The sequence below is a fragment of the Misgurnus anguillicaudatus genome, chromosome 4 (assembly GCF_027580225.2).
Source record: "Misgurnus anguillicaudatus chromosome 4, ASM2758022v2, whole genome shotgun sequence".
Lineage (NCBI taxonomy): Eukaryota > Metazoa > Chordata > Actinopteri > Cypriniformes > Cobitidae > Misgurnus > Misgurnus anguillicaudatus.
In genome coordinates, this window is record NC_073340.2 from 7,680,829 (window position 1) to 7,705,817 (window position 24,989).

Genomic DNA, 24,989 nt, shown 5'->3' on the forward strand with positions numbered 1-24,989 from the left:
AAGGTCGCATATGCGACCATTTTGGTCGCAGTGTAGCTCCCTGCATCTGGACTCTAATTGGATCTATAAGATAGTTAGGATATGACTGTAATATGCTGCGATATTAAAGAGAAAGCAGACAGACACCCTCATTGCAGGGTTACTTAGTTTACAGCTAACTTCCGGGTGTGCGTGGAAACCCCATACATAAACAAGTGGGCGTGGCTTAACGTGCCCATCACTCAGCACATCTATTACATTCCTTCACCTTAAGAATTAAACATAATCCCTCCTGCAGTGTGTGCAAACCTCTGTAACTGCAAACAAAGGCTACTGTACCAAATATTAACATTGATTTTCTCAGGTGTTCAAATACTTATTGTCTTCACTGTATATAAATATGCAAATAGTCCCAGCCTCCGCTCTTTCGCACCACCTCAGACAATCCAGCCAAATCAAATGGCAAAAAGTGAAAAATTTATTTTCTGGGATGCACATTGACAAACAATTAACACTTAAAGAATAAAACAAATTATTGTAGAAACTTTGGTCTACGCAATGGATGCAGCATTTGAAAAAAAAAAAGGTTTTACTTAGTTGGTCAAGGCAATGAGGCCATTTGTATACGACATACATTAACAAATGTTTTATCATTTCAAAAAAACATCGATACATTTAATCTCAAAATTCAATTAATGAAACACACACACACACACGTATAACAATAAAATAAAAGACATATACACATAAAAGCATTTGGTAAAAAATGTAGAAAAGTTGTTTTGTGAGAGGAATGTTATGCTTCTCTAGTATTTCTGTCAGATTTGGCAACTAGTAATCGGGGTCTGTCTCCTGATGTCTGAATGAGCTCCCTGCCACTGCAAACACACAAACAAAAAACATTACAGTGATTTTATTGACACAGAAAATATAACAAAAGTGCTTTATAAATGACTAAGAGTTACAATAATACTTATTAACAAATTGTCAAATCCTAATGCATCACTTGTGCTTTCCTGGTAGAGCATTACACACTGTCAGAAATTAAGGTAAAAAACTGTACCTGGCTCAATCTATAGTCATTTTACTCACGTTTGGTAGTCCACCCCAACCAGACTGAGTCCATTCACTGCTAGAATACGATCCCCTGGTCTCAGCCGCTGGGACAAAGCAGCAGGAGATTCCGGCATTACGGATTTGATGTATATTCCATTGACTTTAAATGGTGTTTCCTGTTTAAATAAAGATTACTGTATAATATTTATATAATATTATGACATGCCCACCAAAAATACAATACTAAACAACGAGACAGTAAGAATTTGTTACATATTCATTACCACATATTGTCACTTTTAGTGTTTGATTTTCTATAAGCAGTTTTTTGGATAAGACTGATGCAAACTTTTAGACATAATATCCTAAAATGGCCAAGTATTTATTGATTCCAATTTATTTTGCTATTAGTCAATAACACAAAACATCTGAAAGTGTATTTTAAAAATATTGCATATAGACGAATGATGCAAACATTGCCTACTGATCCACTGACCTGTCCATCTACCAATGCCAGACCCAAACCACATGATCCTCTCTGCAACTCCAGCACAAACACATCTTCCTCATCACCCTCACCTTCAAAAACATATTATACACACCAAACACGTGTCACCATTTTAGCATCTTGACCTCATAATGGTTTTTTACATTCGGTGTATTTAAAAACAATGAAGACAAAATCCTGCTACCTTCTTGTTTGATATCAGTAAGGTATTTGGAGGTCTGATGGTGTGATATCGTCTCCTGCTGGTCTGTTTCAGGATCCATCAGCTCAAGGTTTTGCAGTGGGTTTGGTGGTGTAAGTAAAAATGGGGCCGAGCGCTCCACACTGCTGGGATGCAACCCTTTCATCTGTAACTCGAGATTTTGAAGCTTCTTTGTTAAAATAGTTTCACAAGAGCTCAAATCATTTGTTCCAGCCCAAGGAAAAACTTTCTCCGTGTGCCCAAGTTCAAGATGAGCTGTTGGATGAGCTTCCAGTTTAGTAAATTTGGCTTCTGTTGGTACAGCGGAGACGAACTGTAAAAACACAGAAATAGGCAAATTTATTATTCTGTCATTTACCATAAAGTTTTTGGCTGTGTACAAAATAGCCCCATTTACTCTCATTCACTACTCCCTAGTACATTACTTCACGAATGTTGTGCACTTAAAGTAGTGAATTTACACATCGAAAGGAACGTTTACAGGACTCCAAGTAATAAAATGGCATCTTTTGGCTGTTCATATACATTTTGGGGCTTTCAAAGTGCATGTTTTTTAAAACTAAACCATTATCATCTCCATATAAACTACAAAAGGTGCATTTGTGAAATTGGTGACTTCATGCGTATTACGTGTTCAAACATCGCCAACTACAGGCCTGGTATGGGTAATACAACATGCTCATTTTTGTTGATCCATGTGAACAGGACTGTTTTGAAAGTTAGCCATGAATTTTTTTCTTCAAGACTGATCATAATTGTTTTAAGTGTGTTACATAGAAAGGTGGATTTGTCTAATTTAAATCCAAATAATAAGACTGATTAGCCCTAACTAATTGCTAGTTAGTCAGAATCATTCTTAAGACGCAGTCTTAACGTCACGGCCATGTTTATGCAACCGGCCACTGGTTTCAGCTAAGACTTGTCTGTGAAATCAGGCCTATATGTTTTTGGTCTTTTTCGAGGGCGCATGATGCAAAGCTCATAAAAACATATATTGAGCCCATCATGTGTGTGGCTCGTCCTATCAAAATATGAGTTTGGCGCGTCATGTGAACCTATGAGCATTAGGGGTGTCCTCGACTAAGGATTTACATATTCGAATCAGAATTGTCGAATCTTTCCATAGTCGAATCATATCTATGTGTGTGCATGGGTTGGGAGGGGGCCAGACAAGGTACAAATTGGTAACTTTTATTTTCTTTCACAAGCAGCACACATAAACAACTTTCTGTTAAAGTGACCAAAACTGTCTTTCAAGTGATGAACGAAGACAAAACTGACGATGCATTTATATATTTATTTTTTTTAAGGTAAAATATATAAGGCAACATTTGCTTATTTATTCCTCATAACATTTTAAAGCCACGATCTACAGAACATCACACAAAAATACATTTTGATAACTAAACCTAAAACAATTTATTAAACGTTAATTTATAACATGAAAAACACTGAAATTAATGATTTTATAGACACTATGCGTTATTATTTAGCACAGAAATACCTGCTTGCTTGCTCTGACTTTGATAATCTCTGTATTCACTTTAGATACAGAAAGACCGGATGATATTATTTATTTCAGGAATCTCTTTGCTATCATTTAAAAGTGAACACCAACCAATATTAAATCACAAGAAAGACATTCGTGTCAGGCAGAAATAGGTTCGGTGCAGATAGTTTCCGTTTCATCACCGAAATTTTAAAAAACGGCTTACCTGTTATGTAGTTTAACTTTTGACAAGATAACCAAAATGTATGATAAATACATTTTAAAAACTTATACCCGTCGAAAAACATCCGTTTTTTAATGTTTAGTTTGATAAACTCCTAAATATGAGACGCAGAGCACCTAGCCCGTTCGGCTAAATTACATACGCAAGCATGGCCAGCACGCAATAGCGCAACATCGATACAACGAAAAGCTATCCAAAATGTACAGACTTAAATTAGATCAGAATGTACGTTTATAATAGATACATTTTTTTAATAAAATAAGGTCAGAAGTAACAAAGTGCAGAACAAATGTGCAAAATGCCTCAAGTGCACGAAAACAAAACACAAGCCAAATAGATACATCAGATAACCCAGAGTGATTTATAAATAAAATAAAATAAATTATTAAAAGAATAGAAAAGTATAGCCAGAATATAATTGCCAGCTTTGTCTTTTAAATGTAGAAACAAAGAGGCAATGGTTTATTAACGAAGAAACCTCCAGGTGGGGCAAACCCATATTGAAATGTTGGCTGGGGCAGGCTCACCATAGATGTTAAAAATGTGTTTTATTTATATAGCGTATTTTATATAAACATGTTTAGATGTAGAAACTTACCTGATTTAGGATAGGTAACGCCGTAACGATAAGGATGTCATCCGGGCGGAAAGTAAAGTCCTCGTTGTATTTTAGACATTCAGGAGGGTGCAAGTGAGTTGGGACGAACACCCCTTTATATACAGAGTACAATTCTGCCTCTGTCATTTTCTAAACTACACAAACCCTTAGAACAGATCTGAAACGTAAAAATGTAAAATCTGTAATGTAAAACCGTGAACAAGATGTATGAAGATCTCGGTTTATCACATCTGATAGTGATCGAGTAAGGCGCCTTAATCCTCCTCAACTTTTAGAGGTGCAAATAAAAATGCTTTGGTAGTGTAAATCGCGTGGTCGACAGGTTGCCCAAATAAAACGACGCGTAACCTGAAGCACCATTCAGTTCTCCAACACGAAGGGTCAACTGATTTAAGGTATGTGGATAAAGAAGCCAGGGTGAGGGTCTGTCTGCGTCCTGGACGACTACAAGAAATTAAATTCCAGGACTTTCCACGCCCCTCCAAAAAGCACACGAAATTCATCTGTTTGGTAAAAAAAGTTTTTTTTTTTTAAATTAAAACTTTATATTTTTGTTGAAAGTCTTGGGTTTGTAAAAAAAACCGTTAATATTAGCTAACATTAATCCTAACCGCTTTATCGATAAGTGGCTAGATTGATGCATACACTGCAAAAATATAAGTGTCGACTGCATGTGCCGTATGACATCAGAACTCCGCGAGAACGGTTCGAGAATATACTGCTCTGTATACTTTCGATTTGCTCTCGCGGTACATTGATGTCATGAGTGACCAGTTTGCGCATCCCTGCATGTAAGCAAAATACGTAATGTAAAAGTATGCGGTGAGGAATGTGCTGAGGGCAAGCCCGTTCAGGGTGTAATCTCCACTGTCACGTGACGTGATCCTTCAAATATGCCGATTTACTTCTGCGGAAAAACAGCTGTGTTGCTTCATAGTTTAGTGGGGATTTTTAGATAAATAAACATTTACATTGAACAGCGTTATTTGAAACAGAAATCTCTCCCTCTGACAAACAGTGGTGCAAGTTACTATTCAAAGTTAGTGTCTATTAATAATGAATCATGACATAAAACAACTTAAATAACACTAAAATATTTATTAACACAACTGTTTCAACAGTGTTAATAATCGAAAAAGTTTATTGAGCAGCAAATCAGCATATAAAATGATCTTTGAAGGATCATGTGACACTGAAGACTGATGATGCTGAAACATTAACCACAGGAATAAATGACAGTTTACAATATTGAGACACGTAAAAAAATCTGAACGTGAACCTTTGAACGGCAGTGTAAATTATAGTTATGATGGCCTGTTTCTCACACTTAATGATATTTTTGCATTTAGTTTGTTCCTTATCCTCAAATTATAGGGACAAATTTACAAAGGGATCCAGAAACAATCTGATGGTGACTGAACCAGATAATTTTTGCTAAATAAGGTCACAAAATTATTGGTAGTACCCAGGATGTCGAAGTCTCCAAAAGAAGGCAAAGAGTTTTTACATTTTACTCCGTAAGGGTGGATTCACTACAGTTATTCAAGCTGTAGAAATGACAAAATGACTGAAGAAACATTAACAGCAAGATAATGTAAAACTGTCAGTAACAACCAACGGCGGAAATAAGCGCAGTTATGATAGCAAAATATGTGGGAGTGTGTCACAGGTCGGAGCGGACCCAGATGCTATTGAGTCACGCCCCTTCCTAGTTTCCACCTCGAGGATGTTCCCAAAGCCACCCCAATGACCAGACACACAAGGTACAAGTAAAATTAAAATAGACTTTATTAAATTATTTAAAATAGTATTCAGGGAAGGGGGATTTAAAAACAAGGTTTTTTCTGGCTTCCAGGCAGAGGGGACGGGACTCTGGACTGTCCTTCTTGAACCCGTGGCGCCCTCCGCTTCTCCCGGAGGCGGAGTTTAAGAGGGGAAAGACTGCAGTCATGGATTAAAGTGAAAAAAAAATCTTCTGAGTGAAATTTTTTTCAGGCCAAGTCATATTCCTTGTAAACAGGCGAGACCAATAGCATTCTAAGGGGAGATGTTTTTTGCCATTAATGCCATATTGAAGTCTACTGTGGCATTTATAGGTTTGACAACTGTCACTATGAAATACAGCAGCAGTGCGAGTATGTTTTTTTGTGAATTAACACTTAATTACAACATATGATAGGTTTATTAATAGTTTGTTAATTTACAGCTTTACTTTCCTTTAATTGAACCATTACCTTTAATATATGTCTAAAACAAAACACTTGTGACTCCTGCACTAAGGGTTAAAAACGTTATCCCGTCATGTTAATCTACTTGTGACAAACTAAAAAAAATGATTCTGTAAGATGTAGTTTGCAGGGCATTTCAGATTAAGGTGAAACAGCTAAATAACTCACTATATAAAAAGAAATACTAATATCACCACCTTTAATGAATCTTAATTATTTATTAATTGTAAATCTTATTAATTTTGGCATTTACTTATACATTTTTTTAAATCAAGGTTGAAACTGTTAACATTAGTTAATGCACCATGAACTAACATCAATTACTTTAAGGACATAAACATAGAGAGCTGAGGTGCTTTTTATGCGCAATGTTATGCACTTAAAACAACGCATTGTGCGCAACTTGTGTATATTACACAAGAACAAAATTCAAGCTCACTAAGGATAAACAGTCAGTGATGAAATAAGGATAATAAACAATATTTTAGTAAAGGTAAAAAATGTAACTTACCCTTTTTTCTGCTGTTTACTTTCTCCTAAGCCCTAAATGGTCGTGTTTGAGGATACTTGCAAAGACGGGATTTTTGACGCATAACCTTATGTGTATTTAAGGCCAATAAAGCGGCAAAAATACTCACAAGCTCAAAGAGAAGCGAATGCGCGACTGGCTTATTCCCCTCACACAGAAACAGCGCGCACATAAAGACTGTTGTTATTGTTTCAATTTAAAATCACTTGTTTTTGAATGCGGATACATGTACAAACATCAAGATTTCCTGACCACGCGCACATGCAACTGCAAGAACTGACAGGTGGGTGACATCAAAGTACTGCGAGAGCATTTCGGAAGCAGTCTCGTCTAATGAGTTCTCGGTTCACTCTCACGGGATTCTGATGTCATCTGACTGCCTCTTGGTTCTTGTGGCGCCACGTGAAGTTTACCCATGAGTTTAACAAACTCGTTGTATTAGCCACTGGTTAGATCAGCGTAGCAGTCAAAAACGATCACGTATGAGACAAATGAATTACCCCCAAAATACAGGACCCTAGGCTTACTGTGCAAAGACACGTAAATTACCTGGCTGTTTGATTTTCTTAGCCCACGAACTGAAAGGCTTGCCAATCTTCCTCATTTCGTTAAGCCAAGTTAATCTCCATTGGTCTTATACACCTTTATCGATGTCCAAAACATCGGATCCTTCCTGCATTACAAGTATGTCCATGCTAGCAGAAATTAAGTTTTACCTCAGCTTAACGTGAGATACAGCCAGAAAACCCGGAGTGGATCTTGTGCGTAGTGATTACAGAACGCTTACAGTGGACTGTGGCGAGAGGAACGTGATTTCGTTCCACTCCAGGCTTTGATCACATTCCACTTAACAAGGTGAATACACGGCGTCTTTATGAAAAGTTAATTTAATAATTTTGCAACTGACGGAAATCCGTCGTAGACTCTCTGCAATCGACGGAAATCCGTCGCTACGACGGAGAACTTTAATCCATGTGCAGTAGGTATTTCTCAGATAACTGACTCGTCGTCTCCTTGTTCACCGGGTACGTACTGTAACACAAGATCACACGTGCACTGTTAACTACGACTTTTCCTCTCTTACAGATGGCTGGTAGCAGTGGATGTAGCCGGTATTTCTCAGGTATCTGTCTCGTGGCCTCCTTCTTCCCAGGGTACGTACTGTAACACAAGATCAGCACTTGCACCGTTAATTATGACTTTTCTTCTCTTACAGATGGCTGGTAGCGGTGGATACGGTAGGTACTTCTCAGGTAACTGACTTGTGGTCTCCTTCTTTAGAAGGCTCGTAGCTGAAACACAGAATCAACACTTTCACAACTCACTGTGGCTTTTCTCTCTTACAGGTGGCTGGTAGCAGTGGATACGGTAGGTATTTCTCAGGTAACTGACTTGTGGTCTCCTTCTTTAGAAGGCTCGTAGCTGAAACACAGAATCAACACTTTCACAACTCACTGTGACTTTTCTCTCTTACAGGTGGCTGGTAGCAGTGGATACGGTAGGTATTTCTCAGGTAACTGACTTGTGGTCTCCTTCTTTAGAAGACTCGTAGCTGGAACACAGAATCAACACTTTCACAACTCACTGTGACTTTTCTCTCTTACAGGTGGCTGGTAGCAGTGGATACGGTAGGTATTTCTCAGGTAACTGACTTGTGGTCTCCTTCTTTAGAAGACTCGTAGCTGGAACACAGAATCAACACTTTCACAACTCACTGTGGCTTTTCTCTCTTACAGGTGGCTGGTAGCAGTGGATAGGGTAGGTATTTCTCAGGTAACTGACTCGTGGTCTCCTTCTTTAGAAGGCTCGTAGCTGAAACACAGAATCAACACTTTCACAACTCACTGTGACTTTTCTCTCTTACAGGTGGCTGGTAGCAGTGGATACGGTAGGTATTTCTCAGGTAACTGACTTGTGGTCTCCTTCTTTAGAAGACTCGTAGCTGGAACACAGAATCAACACTTTCACAACTCACTGTGACTTTTCTCTCTTACAGGTGGCTGGTAGCAGTGGATACGGTAGGTATTTCTCAGGTAACTGACTTGTGGTCTCCTTCTTTAGAAGACTCGTAGCTGGAACACAGAATCAACACTTTCACAACTCACTGTGGCTTTTTTCTCTTACAGGTGGCTGGTAGCAGTGGATACGGTAGGTATTTCTCAGGTAACTGACTCGTGGTCTCCTTCTTTAGAAGGCTCGTAGCTGAAACACAGAATCAACACTTTCACAACTCACTGTGACTTTTCTCTCTTACAGGTGGCTGGTAGCAGTGGATACGGTAGGTATTTCTCAGGTAACTGACTTGTGGTCTCCTTCTTTAGAAGACTCGTAGCTGGAACACAGAATCAACACTTTCACAACTCACTGTGGCTTTTTTCTCTTACAGGTGGCTGGTAGCAGTGGATACGGTAGGTATTTCTCAGGTAACTGACTCGTGGTCTCCTTCTTTAGAAGGCTCGTGGCTATATGTGGCTTTTGGTGGCCTAACGTGTACACAGTAGGTGGGTTTACTCACAGACCTCCCGTGGTAAGATGTTTACTCGTGGTCTTTGCCTCCAAGGCCTCTGTTACGACCGGGGGATTCAGTACTGTCACCGTCGAGCCGAACGCTGCCCTCTCCTCTCCGTACGTGTAGCTCCAGAGATCTGGACAGGGGCGCACCTTTGAAGAGGCTCTGTGACAGGCAAGTTACTACACACTAGGCTTCCACAACAGTGTACTTGTTCCTCACATATGCACTAGCACTCTGAAATTCTACTCACGCAAAGGTCTGGGTCTTCTGTGCAATCCACCACCGGCTCCACACTGTATCGTTGCACAGCATATAATTTTAAAAGCACTTCACCCACCGCACGGCGTCTTCTCTCACGACCGACTCTCTATAATGGCTCCTGACAACAGATACACAGCACTGCACTGCAAGACATCAAGTGTACACACACACTCAGCAAAGTCAAGACTCACCCACGACACACTTCAACTGACACAAAGTAAGGTCAGGCCATGATCTTCCCGGAGCCGGCTGAGAACCTGCGGGGCGTTGTAGTAGGGGAAAGCTGATGGTTAAATGTAGCTGTCGCAAAGATCTTCCTTCCTGGCAATGCTACGCCGCCGGCTCACCCACCACTCTGCTCCGTGATAGGGCCGCTATCCTAGTTCGCTGGGGGCTCACACACACATTGAACAATACGTTTGCAATAAACACATCCAGCTGTATATTCCTTGTACTCACGGTAAGTTATCACACTTCCTCTCTTTATCTCCGCGATATCCACACTAGCTGGTTTCCTTTACACTGCACGTAATCCAGTCGTACTCATCCGACTATCACACTGAAGATATGCATGTCAATACTCTCACAATATCAAAGACTTCCAATATACTCAGCCACGCTATTATCCTCTTCCTCCGTTTCCAACCAGCGTCTCGTATAGTCCTCCGTTTCCACGCCACAGCAGCACAATATCCACTTCACCACCGGAACTCACGTACCGACTGCAACCAAACAACAACAACCCCTACTGGCTGGTTTTCGTGTCCTCTTTATACTCCTTCGCTTCCTTAAGTTCTCCAATCCTTGATCGCTGCGTTAATTTGCCACACCTGTGTTCAATCGGCTTGATTTTGCTCGCGGCGTTTTCCCAGAAGTTCCTGTATTTCTGCTTATCCCGCCGGGTGGAACTCAACCCCGGGCGGAACCAATCTGAGCGCCGGCTTATTTTAAAAACGCAGAGTTTCCATTAAATCAATTAAAAATCTGCGCCGGCCGCGGGCGTAAAACTTTGGTGTCCATGCCCCCTAAGGGGTTGTGCACACCAAAACTTTTAAACACGGCTGAAAACGCCTGGACAACGCCGAATGCCAGCTGTTTCTTTAGCTGAGCGCTTTGGTAGCTGTGATACTTTAGCTGTGAGTCGGTTGGTTGCTGTTGTAATGCCCCGCGCTTCCTCCACTGTAATCGGACAGCCGTGTGAGAACTGCCAATGATGAGTGGAGCTTTTCACCCAAAGTTGAATGTTTTTCAACTGTCGGAGCTCAGCGCTAAGGGGGCGTGCACACCAAAGCTTTTACGCATGGAAGCTCAGCGTTTTTCAAATAAGCCAGCAGCTAGCGGTTTTCTTCCGCGCTGAAAAACTGGTGCCCGGCGGTTTTTCCACGCTCAGCGCTGAGTGCCGAGAGTTGAAAAATGTTCAACTTTGGATGAAAAGCCCCGCTCGTCAATGTCAGTTCTTACACGGCCGTCCAATCATAGTGGAGGAGGGGTGGGGACAAGTATCACAGCAACCAACCGTCTCACAGCTGAAGTATCAGGGGGCGTGCACACCAATGCTTTTACGCCCGTGGCCGGCGCATGTTTTCAATTCATTTCAATGAAAACTCTGCGTTTTTCAAATAAGCCAACAGCTAGGTTTTCTTCCGCGCTGAAAACCGGCGCCCAGCGGTTTTTCCGCGCTCAGCACCGAGAGTTGAAAAATGTTCAACTTTGGAAGAAAAGCTCCGCTCGTCAATGTCAGTTCTCACGCGGCCGTCAAATCACAGTGGAGGTGGGGCGGGACAAGTATCACAGCAACCAACCGTCTCACAGCTGACGTATCAGAGCTACCAAAGCGCTTAGCTGAAGAAAGCTAGCACTCAGCTGAAAAACAGCTGGCATTAGACGTTGTCCAGGCTTTTTCACCCGCGTTTAAAAGTTTTGGTGTGCTGAATCCCTAAGCGCGGAAAAACTGCTAGCTGCTGGCTTATTTGAAAAACATGGAGCTTCCATTGGAAACAATTGAAAACATGCGCCGGCTGTGGGCGTAAAAGCTTTGGTGTGCACGCCCCCTTAATGGCAAGAAAAAGACCATAGAGAATGAACAGAAGAGCAGAGCTCATGGAGACCAGCCCAAAAATGGAAAAATGGAATGGAAAAAGCAGAAAGGCTGAGCATACCCTAACATTATCCCTTCCCTTGACCATGTGACCAAACCCAACATGATACATTCAAACTGACGATTAAAAGACCACCTTTAACCCCCACTGTACTTGACAAACAACTCTGCCAATAGTCAGTGAGCACAGGAATGCAGATGGTAGATCTGGGAATAGGGGTTGTGCCATTAATTCCTGTTTTCCCAGAGTGCACCCTTATTTTCAGCCTTACAACTCTTAAACTCTCCCAGTGTGAATCTAGAAAAAATCCTATCTTTTAGCCAAGCGTTCACATAAAACACCTCTTATTGTTCACTTCTCAAGTAATGAAAGTTAATTTTTTGCTTGAAATAATATGAACAGCAGCTCTGCTAACCCTTCTGCTTTTGCTTTCCTGTTTCTATATCGGGATACCCAATATAGGTTACAGAAGCACAAGTATGGATCCAGCCTCACATGTGAAGACTTCAGATGATGCCAATGCCCCCAAAGACTTCATATGATGGCAACTATAGATGGACTTAAAAAACTGCCATATTGTAATCACTGCCTCATAGTTTTTACAATAAATAATAATATTTGAATGGACAACGTTTACGCTTTTATATTCCCATTTGTTTGTCCACAATACTCTGCTCGACAATGCAAACTGGTGTGTTTTGCATCATCCAAATATTGTTAATTTACATATATTACAGACATTGTAACAATAGAAAGTGGGTTGAAAGTCTGTAAACTTATGCGGCTTTCACATAGGATGCGGTGTGCGCTGCGCTCGCCGCTGGGTTCCGCGCAGCCAAGCGATTTGTGCTCTGATGGCCAGACCACAGTAGGCGGGGTTTTCAATAAATTACTACAGTGTTTATATTTGCGTTAAATAGTCGATGAGGAATACAGAGACTGTTGCTCGTCTCCATTTCACGTAACTTTAAGCCTACCTACAACAACGCTGCTTGACTTAAAGGGGACATTCCATGAAAATCAGACTTTTTCCATGTTTAAGTGCTATAATCAGGTCCCCAGTGCTTCTACCAACCCAGAAAACATGAAAAATAGCAACCCTGTAACTTTGTTTTGGTAAGGCTCTCTCTGCAAGCATGTAAATAAATAGGTCATACGGATTTCGCTCCTATAGTAGTTTTTGTTGGGTAAATTACTGATCATATGCTGTATTAATATTATATTAGGCCTAAGGCCTGTTGTTTCTACACAAGGCTATAAGACACCCAGTTAAACTTTCGTTTTCTCAGTTAACTTTCGTTTCCTAATTAAAAGAGTCCAGGTGCGATCCTGCGACTATACCCCGATTGTTCTCGCCACGATTAGTTTGAGAAACAAGGTCGACATAAGCGATAAAGAAGAGGACGGCATTTCAGATTAGTTATCTTTCGTTTTCTCAGTTTCCTAATTAAAAGAGACCAGGTGCTATCCTGCGACTATACCCCGATTGTTCTCGCCACGATTAGTTTGAGAAACAAGGTCAAACAACCGAAAAACAAGAGTACGTCATTTTAGATTAGAGAATTTGTCCGGCTGTACTTTGCTACATTAACAAAAAGTTGGTTATGTCAGGGAAAGCCAAGGCCAATCGAAATAATAAACAGAGAACGTCACTTTAAGATTTAAGAAGTCCAGCTGTCATTTTAGATATGAAGAAGGATTCAGCTGCACATAAAACAAACAGATTAATTGTGGCAGACTGAGACCAATGAGAAGAACATACGTCATCTCAGATAAGAAGTGTTTGATCTTACTGTATAAAAATGGAGTCAGATGTTGGGAGGGCAGATGATCTTTGTGCACCTCTTTGAGGGGTATTGATTGTCTCACTTTGTTGGCTCGAGCGAATAAAGTAATTTTTGTTTGGCACCTGGAACCTTTGTCTCCTGAGTATTTTTTCTTATGAAGATTCAAGCTAAGACTTTTTGCCACAACATAACTTGGTGACCCCGCGACGTGATTGGACAGAGGCTACGGAGTGGAGGGCCGCAGACGGGCAGAGGTCGGCCAGGTCACACAAGGGCGCGCCACTATAGAGGTGAGCATAAATTTACTTGCTTATTCTGTATGGTGCTTGTGTGGTCTGCCGAAGGTAAGCCCTGAGCGGTGTTGATACTCCAGGTCTCTCCAAATTGAACACAGCAATTTGATACTTATAATATAAATTATTTGCTTCCATTAAGATAATGATAAAATACTGAATTGAAAAAGCAAAAAGGGTTCCAGATTCTAAACAGGTGTGCGTGTGAGTGCGGGTGTCGAGCTTCGTGCTCGAAAAAACCCTGCTTGGGCAGGTCACGCGAGAGGCGTGTCGGGCCTTGGGGTCCGGAGCTTGGTGCTCGAAAAAACCCTGCTTGGGCAGGTCGGGCCTTGGGGTCCGGAGCTTGGTGCTCGAAAAAACCCTGCTTGGGCAGGTCGGGCCTTGGGGTCCGGAGCTTGGTGCTCGAAAAAACCCTGCTTGGGCAGGTCGGGCCTTGGGGTCCGGAGCTTGGTGCTCGAAAAAACCCTCCTTGGGCAGGTCGGGCCTTGGGGTCCGGAGCTTGGTGCTCGAAAAAACCCTGCTTGGGCAGGTCGGGCCTTGGGGTCCGGAGCTTGGTGCTCGAAAAAACCCTGCTTGGGCAGGTCGGGCCTTGGGGTCCGGAGCTTGGTGCTCGAAAAAACCCTGCTTGGGCAGGTCGGGCCTTGGGGTCCGGAGCTTGGTGCTCGAAAAAACCCTGCTTGGGCAGGTCGGGCCTTGGGGTCCGGAGCTTGGTGCTCGAAAAAAACCCTGCTTGGGCAGGTCGGGCCTTGGGGTCCGGAGCTTGGTGCTCGAAAAAACCCTGCTTGGGCAGGTCGGGCCTTGGGGTCCGGAGCTTGGTGCTCGAAAAAACCCTGCTTGGGCAGGTCGGGCATTGGGGTCCGGAGCTTGGTGCTCGAAAAAACCCTGCTTGGGCAGGTCGGGCCTTGGGGTCCGGAGCTTGGTGCTCGAAAAAAAACCCTGCTTGGGCAGGTCACGTGAGAGGCGTGTCGGGCCTTGGGGTCCGGAGCTTGGTGCTCGAAAAAACCCTGCTTGGGCAGGTCGGGCCTTGGGGTCCGGAGCTAGGTGCTCAAAAAAATATATAATTATTACACGGTGAGATTTAGATGCTCAAATCCTGTAGGTCAGGTGGTTGTAGGTACGGTCTATGTGTTATTTGTCTTGTTGCTTTGTGTTGTTTTTGTCAGTTATTGTAGCATTAAGTTGGTGAACTGTGTTAAAACTGCAATCAGTTTGTGTGTTATATATGAAGGTTGGGCTGATGAGAGAGTGTTCTTCTATGGCTGTGTCTTATTCAGCGTGGGAAAATGTTTGCCTGCTAGAACTGTGTGTGTGAAAAGATAAGAACTAAAAGAGCAGAGGAAGGAGGGGCTCATGGTGCATGAGAAAGAGAGAGAGATTTTTGTGAATAAAAAACTGTTTTGAGTGAGAGCATATGAGAGATCAGTGTGTGTGTCTATATGTGTGTGTTAGTGAAGATAAAGTGAGGCCTCTGTAAATATAAACTGTAAATATGAGTGATTTTATCTTTAAAAACATAGCTTTTGATCTTATTTTTCATTTTCTCATTTTCTTTTTGCCTTAATATACCTGATGAAGTAATTATGGATGATAATAACTTAAAATATAAGAAACGTGTATTTATAGCAGCTAGGGATGTTCATATTGTATATAATAATAATTGTTAATGCATGGTGACTCAAAGTAGGCCCCTAAATGACACAAATTATTAAAACCAAAACTTTTTGAAATGCATCCTGCTTTAGAAATGACCTCTGTGGTAGATGCAATCTGCCCTTTTTAGATATTAATCATCTGGACTGATCACGTTTTCTTTGATGAGGTAATGTTGCCTGAATATCTGATAATGTACTGTATGAATCTTGATTCTGTTGTTGATCTGTCGCTGCTGTTTGCACGTTTAAATGAGATAAAATGTTTTGTTTTTTATCAGGTCACAGACAACCGTCAACTATTTTTACTCAATGACAATTTAATATTAAAATCTTATAAGTTAATGGTTAATATTCAGTTATTAAGATGCGGTTGTCGGTTGTGAAAATTAACTGATATGAACATCCCTATTAGCAGCAGAAAGAGTGTGAAATGCTTAAATTCAAATTGAAATAAGAGATATTAACAATAACTTCTGGAAAAGCATTTAGCAAATATTTAGCAGTAATATAAATAAACAGACTGATATCTGAGATAATTAGTGGAAGTACAAAAGTTACCAGAAGTAGAGAAAAAGTGGCCATAGATAACCTGGCAAGTAATAATTAGAATCCTGGAATGTCATGTTGATAGAATATTTAGATGAGGTTTGCTCATACAACCTTCAGAGATCAAGTAGGCCACATACGCCTGAAACTGGAAATAATAAAATTTTGGAAATATTATTTATGAGTGAAGTTGTCTATTTATTCATTGGTCACCCCTTTTTCCAAATTGACCTATGTAATTAATTCTAATTATGGTGAAGTGTGTTTACAGACATGGCATCCATATCATTGGAAAGGCTGAAGTCCAGACATCCTATCAGCACGGATTTGATTACAAGAACTTCCAAACAAATGGACCAAACAAATGGACCAAACATACCAAACACTTGAGGACAAAATGGCCAGAGGATGGGACATTTGAGGTAACAGTGTGTGAGGACGTGGAAAATTTGTAGAAATTACAAACCCTAAGAGCGAAATATGAGAAGAGATGAGAAAATAGTAATAATAATAATGATGATAATAATAAAATAATAGTTTTTAATTTATTTAAAAAAGGAGGGACTTAACTTTTTAAAATTTAGAGTAAATAGATTTAGAATAAAGAGATTCTAAAAGAAGATGATAAAAAGTTGTAGACAAAGGAAAAAGGTCTCCTCTAGGGATGAGGGATTTAAAAACCAATTACCAATAATTACAGGTGACATACAATTTGAGGACAGAATAGAATTGGAGCCAGACCAATCACAGGCTAGAGCACAACCCCTTTTACAAACCCCTAAACTCATCACAAACACAGATGAGCCCACAAGCCCAATAAAAAAAAAAAAAAAAAAAAAAAAACAGACAGCAAACCAAGGCCAGAACCCAGTTCTTAACCCAGTTCCGATGCAACCAAAACATTAGGAAAGATGTTAACACCCCCTGAGATACATAAGGCATATGATAGTGTAGCCACAGCCCTACATCAGATAACACCCCTAGACGTATGCAGAACAGAAAGGCTTAAGTTAAGGATGGACAAATTTAGGAATGACATTTTAGAAAAAGTAAATGATACAACACCGACAGGAAGTGTAGAGTAGGGACCAGGCAGGCTGGAGAAACCAGAGCAGTAAAAGCTACAAGCAAGGATAATTCAAGCAAGCAGCCGGTATCTCAAGGATGGAGAGAGAGGGTGCAAGGATTTAAAGTTTGAGACTGGACGCTGGGTAAACGTTGGACAAGAACAGCAAGCTGCATGGATTTATGCCAAGAGACAATGTTTATGTTGATGAACCCAGAAATACATCAATGTGCCTGATTTTGATAAACGGACAACAAGGACAATGTAAACCCTGGGCCACTCAGGATTTTGATGGACTAGCTGCACGCCTTCCAGAAATACATGAAGGAGCCGGAAAATGGATACAAACTTTTGAGCAAAAGACAGCAGGGTGTGTCTCGGCCATAGGAGATATCAAGGCCCTGTTGGCAAAGTGTGTCGGTGGAACAAAGTTGAATGAACTTTTGAATAATGCTGGACTGAGAATTGCAATTGACAACATCAGAAGAGATAAAATGTCCTTTGTCCCCCTTCAGGAAGAGAACGTGGACAACAATACACAGAGAATACCCCATGCAGATTGACCCGAAGATGCTGAGAGGTGATCCGATTGGTGAAACAGAAAATCCAACAGAATATATACAAGAACAGCTGAAACGGTGATGTGGAGAACTAGAAAAAGACCCGGAAGAAGACTTTGTTTTAGCTGCACTGTTCAGAAAAGCAATAGTGGAAGCTGTGCCACCACCGGTTAAAACCAAACTCGAAGATGTAGTCGAACTGAACTCCAAATCACACAAGGAGTTCTGTGATCATGTATTACATGCAGTCAAGCAGCACCAAAAGAATGAGCTGAAGGCAACAACAACAGAGAGAGAGAGGGAGAGAGAGATGCAGAGGGGGCTGGCAAAGTTACAGCGGAACGACTTTGTGAGCAAAACTAAGAAAAAAGCACAAGCTGTTCTGAAGGAGAAACAACCAGCTTTAATGGTGCTCATCAACACACCTGCCCCCACCATCCAGCAAACACAGATAGCAACACCAGCCCAACCCACTCCGGGAAATGCTCAACAGCAAGCCACTCTCATTGTTATCTGTGCAAAGCCAAAACAGCAAAACAGCAGTAATGGACAAAAACAGCAAGGAGGCAGAGGACAAGACAGAACAAAAAGATCACGTGATAGATGCTGGGGCTGTGAAGATGCTGGGGCAGCATGGACACTTCAGAAGCGAATGTCCGAATAACCCATCTAATTAAGATCAACAAAACTGACAGCAGAATTAACAAGACGGACGGTTGAACCAACAAGACTGGCAGCCAAACCAGAGACAGTAAGGCCAAAGCTACTAAGGTTGCCCAGAGGATTCTAACGGGAGGGGCCAACATCCAATGATAACTGACAATGCTGACGACAGATTATTGACTCTGCAGGTTGAAGTTGAAGGCAAGTCTGAACCTATGATGACTGACACTGAAGCAAATTACACATGCGTAAGTCCAAATTATACCACACACCTCCACCTGTCTGAAAATTTTGAAAAACAAGCAGGATTTTAAGGAAAAAACCCAGCTGACACCTCTGACTGCTCCAGTCTGTCTGTAAGCAAAAGTCAAACAAGTCACTTTAGCACACCCATTAATTATTAGAAATAGATGCCCTATGTAGATTAAAATAGCAGATATCTTGTTCCCCTGATGGAATTTATATTAACAGTAAGGCAGTTAGAAAAATTACAATGATGACACCACAAGTAAACTTATGTTGGATAGGAAAATTTAGAATAGAATATATACATGATAATTACAAAATGGAAAAAGTTTGTGAAAGAGCAAATTAATGAACATAGAAGGTACAGTCTGAATTTTTACTGTATTATGATGTATGACCCCTTATGCAGAACAGATCTAGAAAAAGAGTGAATAAATAGGAAGAAAGGATAGAAAGTTCCCCTGATTTCCCCACATATAGAATAGCACCCCAAGTTACAGCTTCACAGATAGACACTTGATTGAAAAAAAAAAATAAATAGAAGGATTTTTGACTCTACAGCACATGTAACTATTTTGCAGGCAAATAAATTAAGTATTAAGATCTTAGCCATATGATGAAAAATAAAATAGGGAACGCAGTAAAATTCTATACTGCTCATTTTGGAAGAGAGGAGAAACAAGAAAGTTGTGTGCACCATGGTTCTGCCAGTAGTTGCAACTGATAAGATAGAGATGCTTTGGCAGTCATCCCAGAAATACAGGCAGGCCTATCAGAAATAGAGCAGCTGATTCAAACTAATTTCTGGACAAGCTAAAACATATGTAAGTTTAACAAAAATTAGCAAAATACCCATTGTGACAGGAAACAAGAAAATGTTAGAAGCACTATTGAGGCATTAGGAGTTTTTAGTAGAAACAACAAGCTATTGTAAAACACCAATATTTTCTGTAGCTAAAGCTTTATTTTTATACATGATTGGAGAAATATAAATGATGAATTTGAAGATTGGCCAGCACACAGTAAGTTCCGGATCCACACACACTGTTAACTAGTATCCCTCCTGAAGTTAAATATTTCAATGAAATTGACTTATGCTCTGCTTTCTTCAGTATTTAACTGGACGAGAAATGCAGAAACTTTTACCTACAAAGGTAAACAACTCACTTATTCTATATTACTGAAAAATGTCCTCATTTACTTTGCATTTTCAATTAATTAATTATTAAAAACAGATTTGAAAAGATCTAGTGTTGGACAATGCGCTGTTCCAATATGTGGATGACCTATTAATTTACTATCCCACACTTGACCCATGCTAGCCTGACGTTGTCATACTCAATTCTAGTCCCCGTTTTTCAAATTGTGGTGGGTGGGGCTAAGATCGGCTGGCACCCAGGCTAGACCCATGCTGTAAAGATTATAAAACTTTTGAATAAATTATCTGAGGGGGGAGGCACAAAGCCTCTAGAGCTAAATAACAACATTGTTAAACATAAGTTAAATATTTGATAAGATTAATTGCAACTATATGCAACTAAAATGACATCAATTGGTTTTGTAATATAGTAGTAAATGTTTCTTTTGTGAATTCTTCATTGACACAATTATTCAACCCCTTAAAGAACTACCACTCTGAAGAACAGAGGTTCATTGAAGTGTTTTCAATCAGGTATTGAAAACACCTATGGATGTCAGGGAACAGCAATAAAGCCTAATAAGCACCAATTAGGCAGCTTTAAAATGACTGTGATACTCAACTCCTTCTAAACATTTACTGGTGTGGTTACAAACATGGTGAAGTCAAAAGAATGGTCCAGGAAGACAAGAGAAGAGGTGATTAATCTTCACAGGAAGGGCAATGGCTATAAGAAGATTGCAAAGATGTCAAACATACCAAGAGACACCATAGGAAGCATCATTGCAAATTCAAGGCAAAGGGCACTGTTGAAACGCTTCCTGGTCGTGGCAGAAAAAAGATGCTAACTGCGACTGCTGTGCGCTATCTGAAATGTAGAGTGGAAAAAAGTCCCCGTGTGACTGCTGAGGAACTGAGAAAAGATTTGTCACATGTGGGTACTGAAGTTTCTGCTCAGACAATACGGCGCACCCTGCGTACTGAATGCCTCCATGCCAGAACTCCCAGGCGCACCCCCTTGCTGTCTCCAAAGAATAAGAAGAGTCGACTGCAGTATGCCAAAAGTCATGTGGACAAACCACAGAAGTTTTGGGATAGTGTTCTGTGGAAAATTAGAACTGTTTGGGCCCATGGATCAACCCTATGTTTGGAGGAGGAAAAACAAGGCCTATGAAGAAAAGAACACCTTGCCTACTGTGAAGCATGGTGGGGGGTCAATCATGCTTTGGGGCTGTTTTGCTTCTGCAGGTACAGGGAAACTTCAGCGTGTGCAAGGTACCATGAATTCTCTTCAGTACCAGGAGATATTGGATGACAATGTGTTGCAGTCCGTCACAAACCTGAGGCTTGGGAGACGTTGGACCTTTCAACAGGACAATGATCCCAAGCATACCTCCAAATCCACTAGAGCATGGTTGCAGAAAAAAGGCTGGAACATTTTGAAGTGGCCATCGCAGTCACCAGACTTAAATCCGATTGAGAACCTCTGGTGGGACTTAAAGAAAGCAGTTGCAGTGCGCAAGCCTAAGAATGTGACTGAACTGGAGGCTTTTGCCCATGATGAATGGGCGAAGATACCCGTACAGGGCTCGACATTAAGGCTTGTCCGCTTGTCCGGGACAAGTGGATTTTTTGTAGGACAAGTGTAAGAGAAAAGTAGTTGTCCGACTGGACAAGTTAAATTTCAATCAACGTTACTTCACGTTATGTGCCGTTAACGACGCAGAACGCGCAGCGCAAACACCGAGCGGAATATTGAACAGAGAGCGCGGCACGCAGACACACACGTTTACATGTAGGCTACTGTTATTGTTACTAAACAAGCTGTGCGCGCATTAAACCTGATCGCCGAACACGGAGGGGCGGGAGTCGCGGGACGGCATGGAGTGGAGTGGAGAGTGATGTTTCTTCAGGCTCCGGCGTGAATATAAATTACTTCACTGTGTGTCAAAAAAGCTGATTTAAGTCCGTATTTTTTCTCTTCTAACGTTCGGTAAAAACACATAATGGGCTTAAAATCTTGTTTAAGAATCTGTTTTATAACGAGAATCTCTCTTTAGCGCGCCTATGTGTGTGCTGCGCGACAGCTGATTTGAATCTGACAGAGTTCGTCACTGTACATTAAAAATCCCACACGAACATTACAGCATAAATGCTAGGTTTAAGATTGATTTGATATGTAACAAATAATCTAGATACATTTATTCTAATACGTTTTTTAAAACATGGTAATGTTTTAATGTTTTGCAATCATTGAAAAATCATCTATTATTTTCCTTTAATTGCTAGTCTGGGTTTGGTTGAAGGCTACAGTTTGTCCGGTTAGAACAAGTATGTCTCACTCAAATCGTTGACTTTATTAAATGTGCATAGATGTGTGGTTAGTATAATGCACGCACACGCACAGTCCACAAAACCTCCCATGATTTGAATCAATCCTGCTTATTTAAACTATAACTATTTACACTATTCAGCCGATCTCCTTTCCCGTTATCATTCACCTGCTCTATTCTCCGACACTGCGCAGACTCTAGCGGAAAGTTTGGAACAGTCCATTTCGCACTTATTAACAGGGGTGACCGGATTAGTCCATTTATTAAAGGTGACACTTTTCTACAATCATTGAAATGTGGGGAAAATGAAGAGAAAGGCAGCAGATATAGCATCATTCTTCAAAAAGAGTAGCAAGAAGCAGCCAAATGAATCTTAGTAAAATACATTTCAGTGCCCTACAAAATTCATGTGATTTTCTGGTCTCTATATTTTCAGCAATGGGAGATAGAAATCCTGGTTTCAAAGTAAATTTCAAAAGTTTTATTTGATTAAATAGTTTAAAAAAAACATGAGGTTGAATTATGACTATAAATTGTATGTTAATCTCAATTCATTTTAATTAAATTTCAAGTATTGTAGCAATTGTATGTTACACATTATTCTGATTAACACACATATAATACTTAAAAGTATTTTAAGGTTGGATGATAGAGATTATATATGCCACCCCAGAGTAACTGCTGGCCCCTGCCTGGCCACCCCTATGAGAAATCCCTTGCTCCGCCACTGATTAGCAAAACACAAAAATACATTATATTATAAATCTTTACCCGGACAAGTGACTTTTGTGCATGGACAAGTGAAACACAAATTTACTTGTCCAAAGGACAAGTTGCTCAAAAAGTTAATGTCAAGCCCTGCCCGTAGATCGCTGCAAGACACTGTGTCAAGCTATGCTTCACGTTTAAAAGCTGTTTTAACTGTAAAAGGATGTTGTACTAAGTACTAATATTGAATGTCACTTGGGGGTTGAATAAAACTGAAAATGATGTGAGCACAGAAAAGACATTTGTGGTTATTTCATTATAAATTTTATGTTATATTTGTCTGACCTACACATGCCTCTTTGATGTAAATTGTAAGCAGGATGACTGAATGATCAAAATCAATGTCAAACCGGCCAAAACAATCAATTTCAGTTGGGGTTGAATAATTTTGAACACAACTGTATAGGCTCCATACATATACACACATATCAGAATTGCTAGAAATGGATTATGTAATCTAAATAATCTCTGTCCAAAAGTGGCAATTAACAGACATAGCAATGCATCATGTTCTATAAGATTATCATGTTAAAATGGAATTACTCAATAAAGCAAGAAAAAAACTACCTCAAATGTGTATCTATTTAAAACATCAAAATCATCACACGCAAAAAGTCGCTAGAGCAATAGACGGTTTCATCGGATGCACGTGATACACGTCTGGATCCGAACCTTACTTCCGGTTTCGTTTTTTTAATGGTCTGACTAGTTGCTGAACTGATCTCTTGAACAAATGCCTCGTCGAAAATAACAATAAAGTTGTGTCCACGTGGACTCGCATTAAGGGTCCCTAAAGTCTGGACTACGTGATGTCATCAAAGTGTGGACTCTGAGGAGGACCACAAGTCCGGAGTGTGCCATTTGGGACAGGACCATAGACTGTAAAAAAAGATGGATGACGCGATGTCACCTCCCACCATTGTAATGAATTGAAGCCAAAAATGTCCGACCAAGGTCGCCGCCATGTTACGTAAAAACGTCAGTTTGTGGCCAAGGCATGCACAGAAGGAATCGTCCGTGGAGCCAGAGCCACGTTATCAAACTTCCGCCTAAACGCTCGCTCGACCAATTCAACCACGCCACTCATAACGACACGCCCCGTTTCTATAGCATCAAATTACTAGCTAAAATGAAACTTACCACAATAAGGAAAACACTTTTACATATATACGCGTGAAAACAACTACCTGAAAGTACCAAAACCACCTTTTGGAAACTTTTATTGGAAGTGTAAATACTTTTTTTTATTTAGAGCAGAGTCCCATTAGTTTGAATGGAGAGGGCGGGGTTATGACTTGTACTGCAGCCAGCCACCAGGGGGCGATCACAGAGCCAGAGGCTTCACTTTTCAAGGCTTATGAGCAGTGTTAGGAAAGTTCACTTTCTACATGAACTAGTTCAGTTCACAGTTCACAAATTTTAAAATGAACTAGTTCAGTTCATAGCTCATATTTCCAAATTTTGAACTAGTTCACAGTTCCAAAAATGAACTAATTTATTTATAGTTCTTTTTCCCCATATTATTTAAAAAAAATATATTGCCATATAGCCCATATAGAACCACAGACAGGAATGATTTTATCAGTTTTAACACTGAAGCTAAATGCATCAGATTTCATATTCATATCCAACTTTAAATCCTTATCCAACCAGGGTTTACGAGCATTGACTGTCTTTTAATTTTTGTATTTGCTTGCACATACCTTGAAAGGCTAGCCGGGTGCTTCAAGGGGGTTTTCCGGGCGAGAAGCGCTGCGAGGCGTTGAGTGTATGACAACTCAGGTATTGCACACCGCACGTGCACGTTAAAAAGCGTGAGCTTGTCTATTTCAAGATCCAGAATATGTGTAAGCAGCCTTTGTTAATCGTTAACGATTTAGGACAAATATGATGTTATGTTATCTAATGTTAAACTATGCGAGTGGCGCAGCAGGGATTTGGATAGCAGCGTCCAGTCAGTGTTGTTTTGATGACGTATGCAGCCTGGTGGCAGTGTTGCCAGATTGGGTGTTTTTTTCCGCTACACATTAAGGCCTGTTTACAGTGTGTTTTAGACGGGTTTTCGCCTGGAAGACTCTATAGAAATCTGGCACCCTACTGAATGACGTTAAAGTGAGAGAACGTGCCGTTCACAAGCCCCAGAATGAACGAGTTCACCTTGCGTTCATCAGGCAGTAATACAGTACGTTCAGTTCACGTTCGCCCAAAATA

The 24,989-nt window shown here is 40.6% G+C and overlaps 1 protein-coding gene across 1 annotated transcript; it reads right to left on the reverse strand.

Moving 5' to 3' along the window:
• Nucleotides 1-443: 443 nt before the first annotated feature.
• Nucleotides 444-24,989, reverse strand: LOC141363686 (ras-associating and dilute domain-containing protein-like). The gene is made up of 5 exons (XM_073866608.1): nt 24,482-24,989; nt 1,728-2,058; nt 1,532-1,614; nt 1,072-1,211; nt 444-857 (listed from the first exon to the last, which is right to left on the reverse strand). The coding sequence occupies exons 2-5, from the start codon at nt 1,888-1,890 to the stop codon at nt 776-778; spliced, it is 468 nt and encodes a 155-aa protein (XP_073722709.1). The 5' UTR covers nt 1,891-2,058; nt 24,482-24,989; the 3' UTR covers nt 444-775.

Coding starts and splice junctions, on each gene's coding strand:
- LOC141363686 (XM_073866608.1), bottom strand. CDS start 1,890: ATGAAAGGGTTGCATCCCAGCAGTGTGGAGCGCTCGGCCCCATTTTTA. Junction 1,615..1,727: donor TACTGATATCAAACAAGAAG/GTAGCAGGATTT, acceptor ATGTTTTTGAAG/GTGAGGGTGATGAGGAAGAT. Junction 1,212..1,531: donor TGGCATTGGTAGATGGACAG/GTCAGTGGATCA, acceptor TTATTTAAACAG/GAAACACCATTTAAAGTCAA.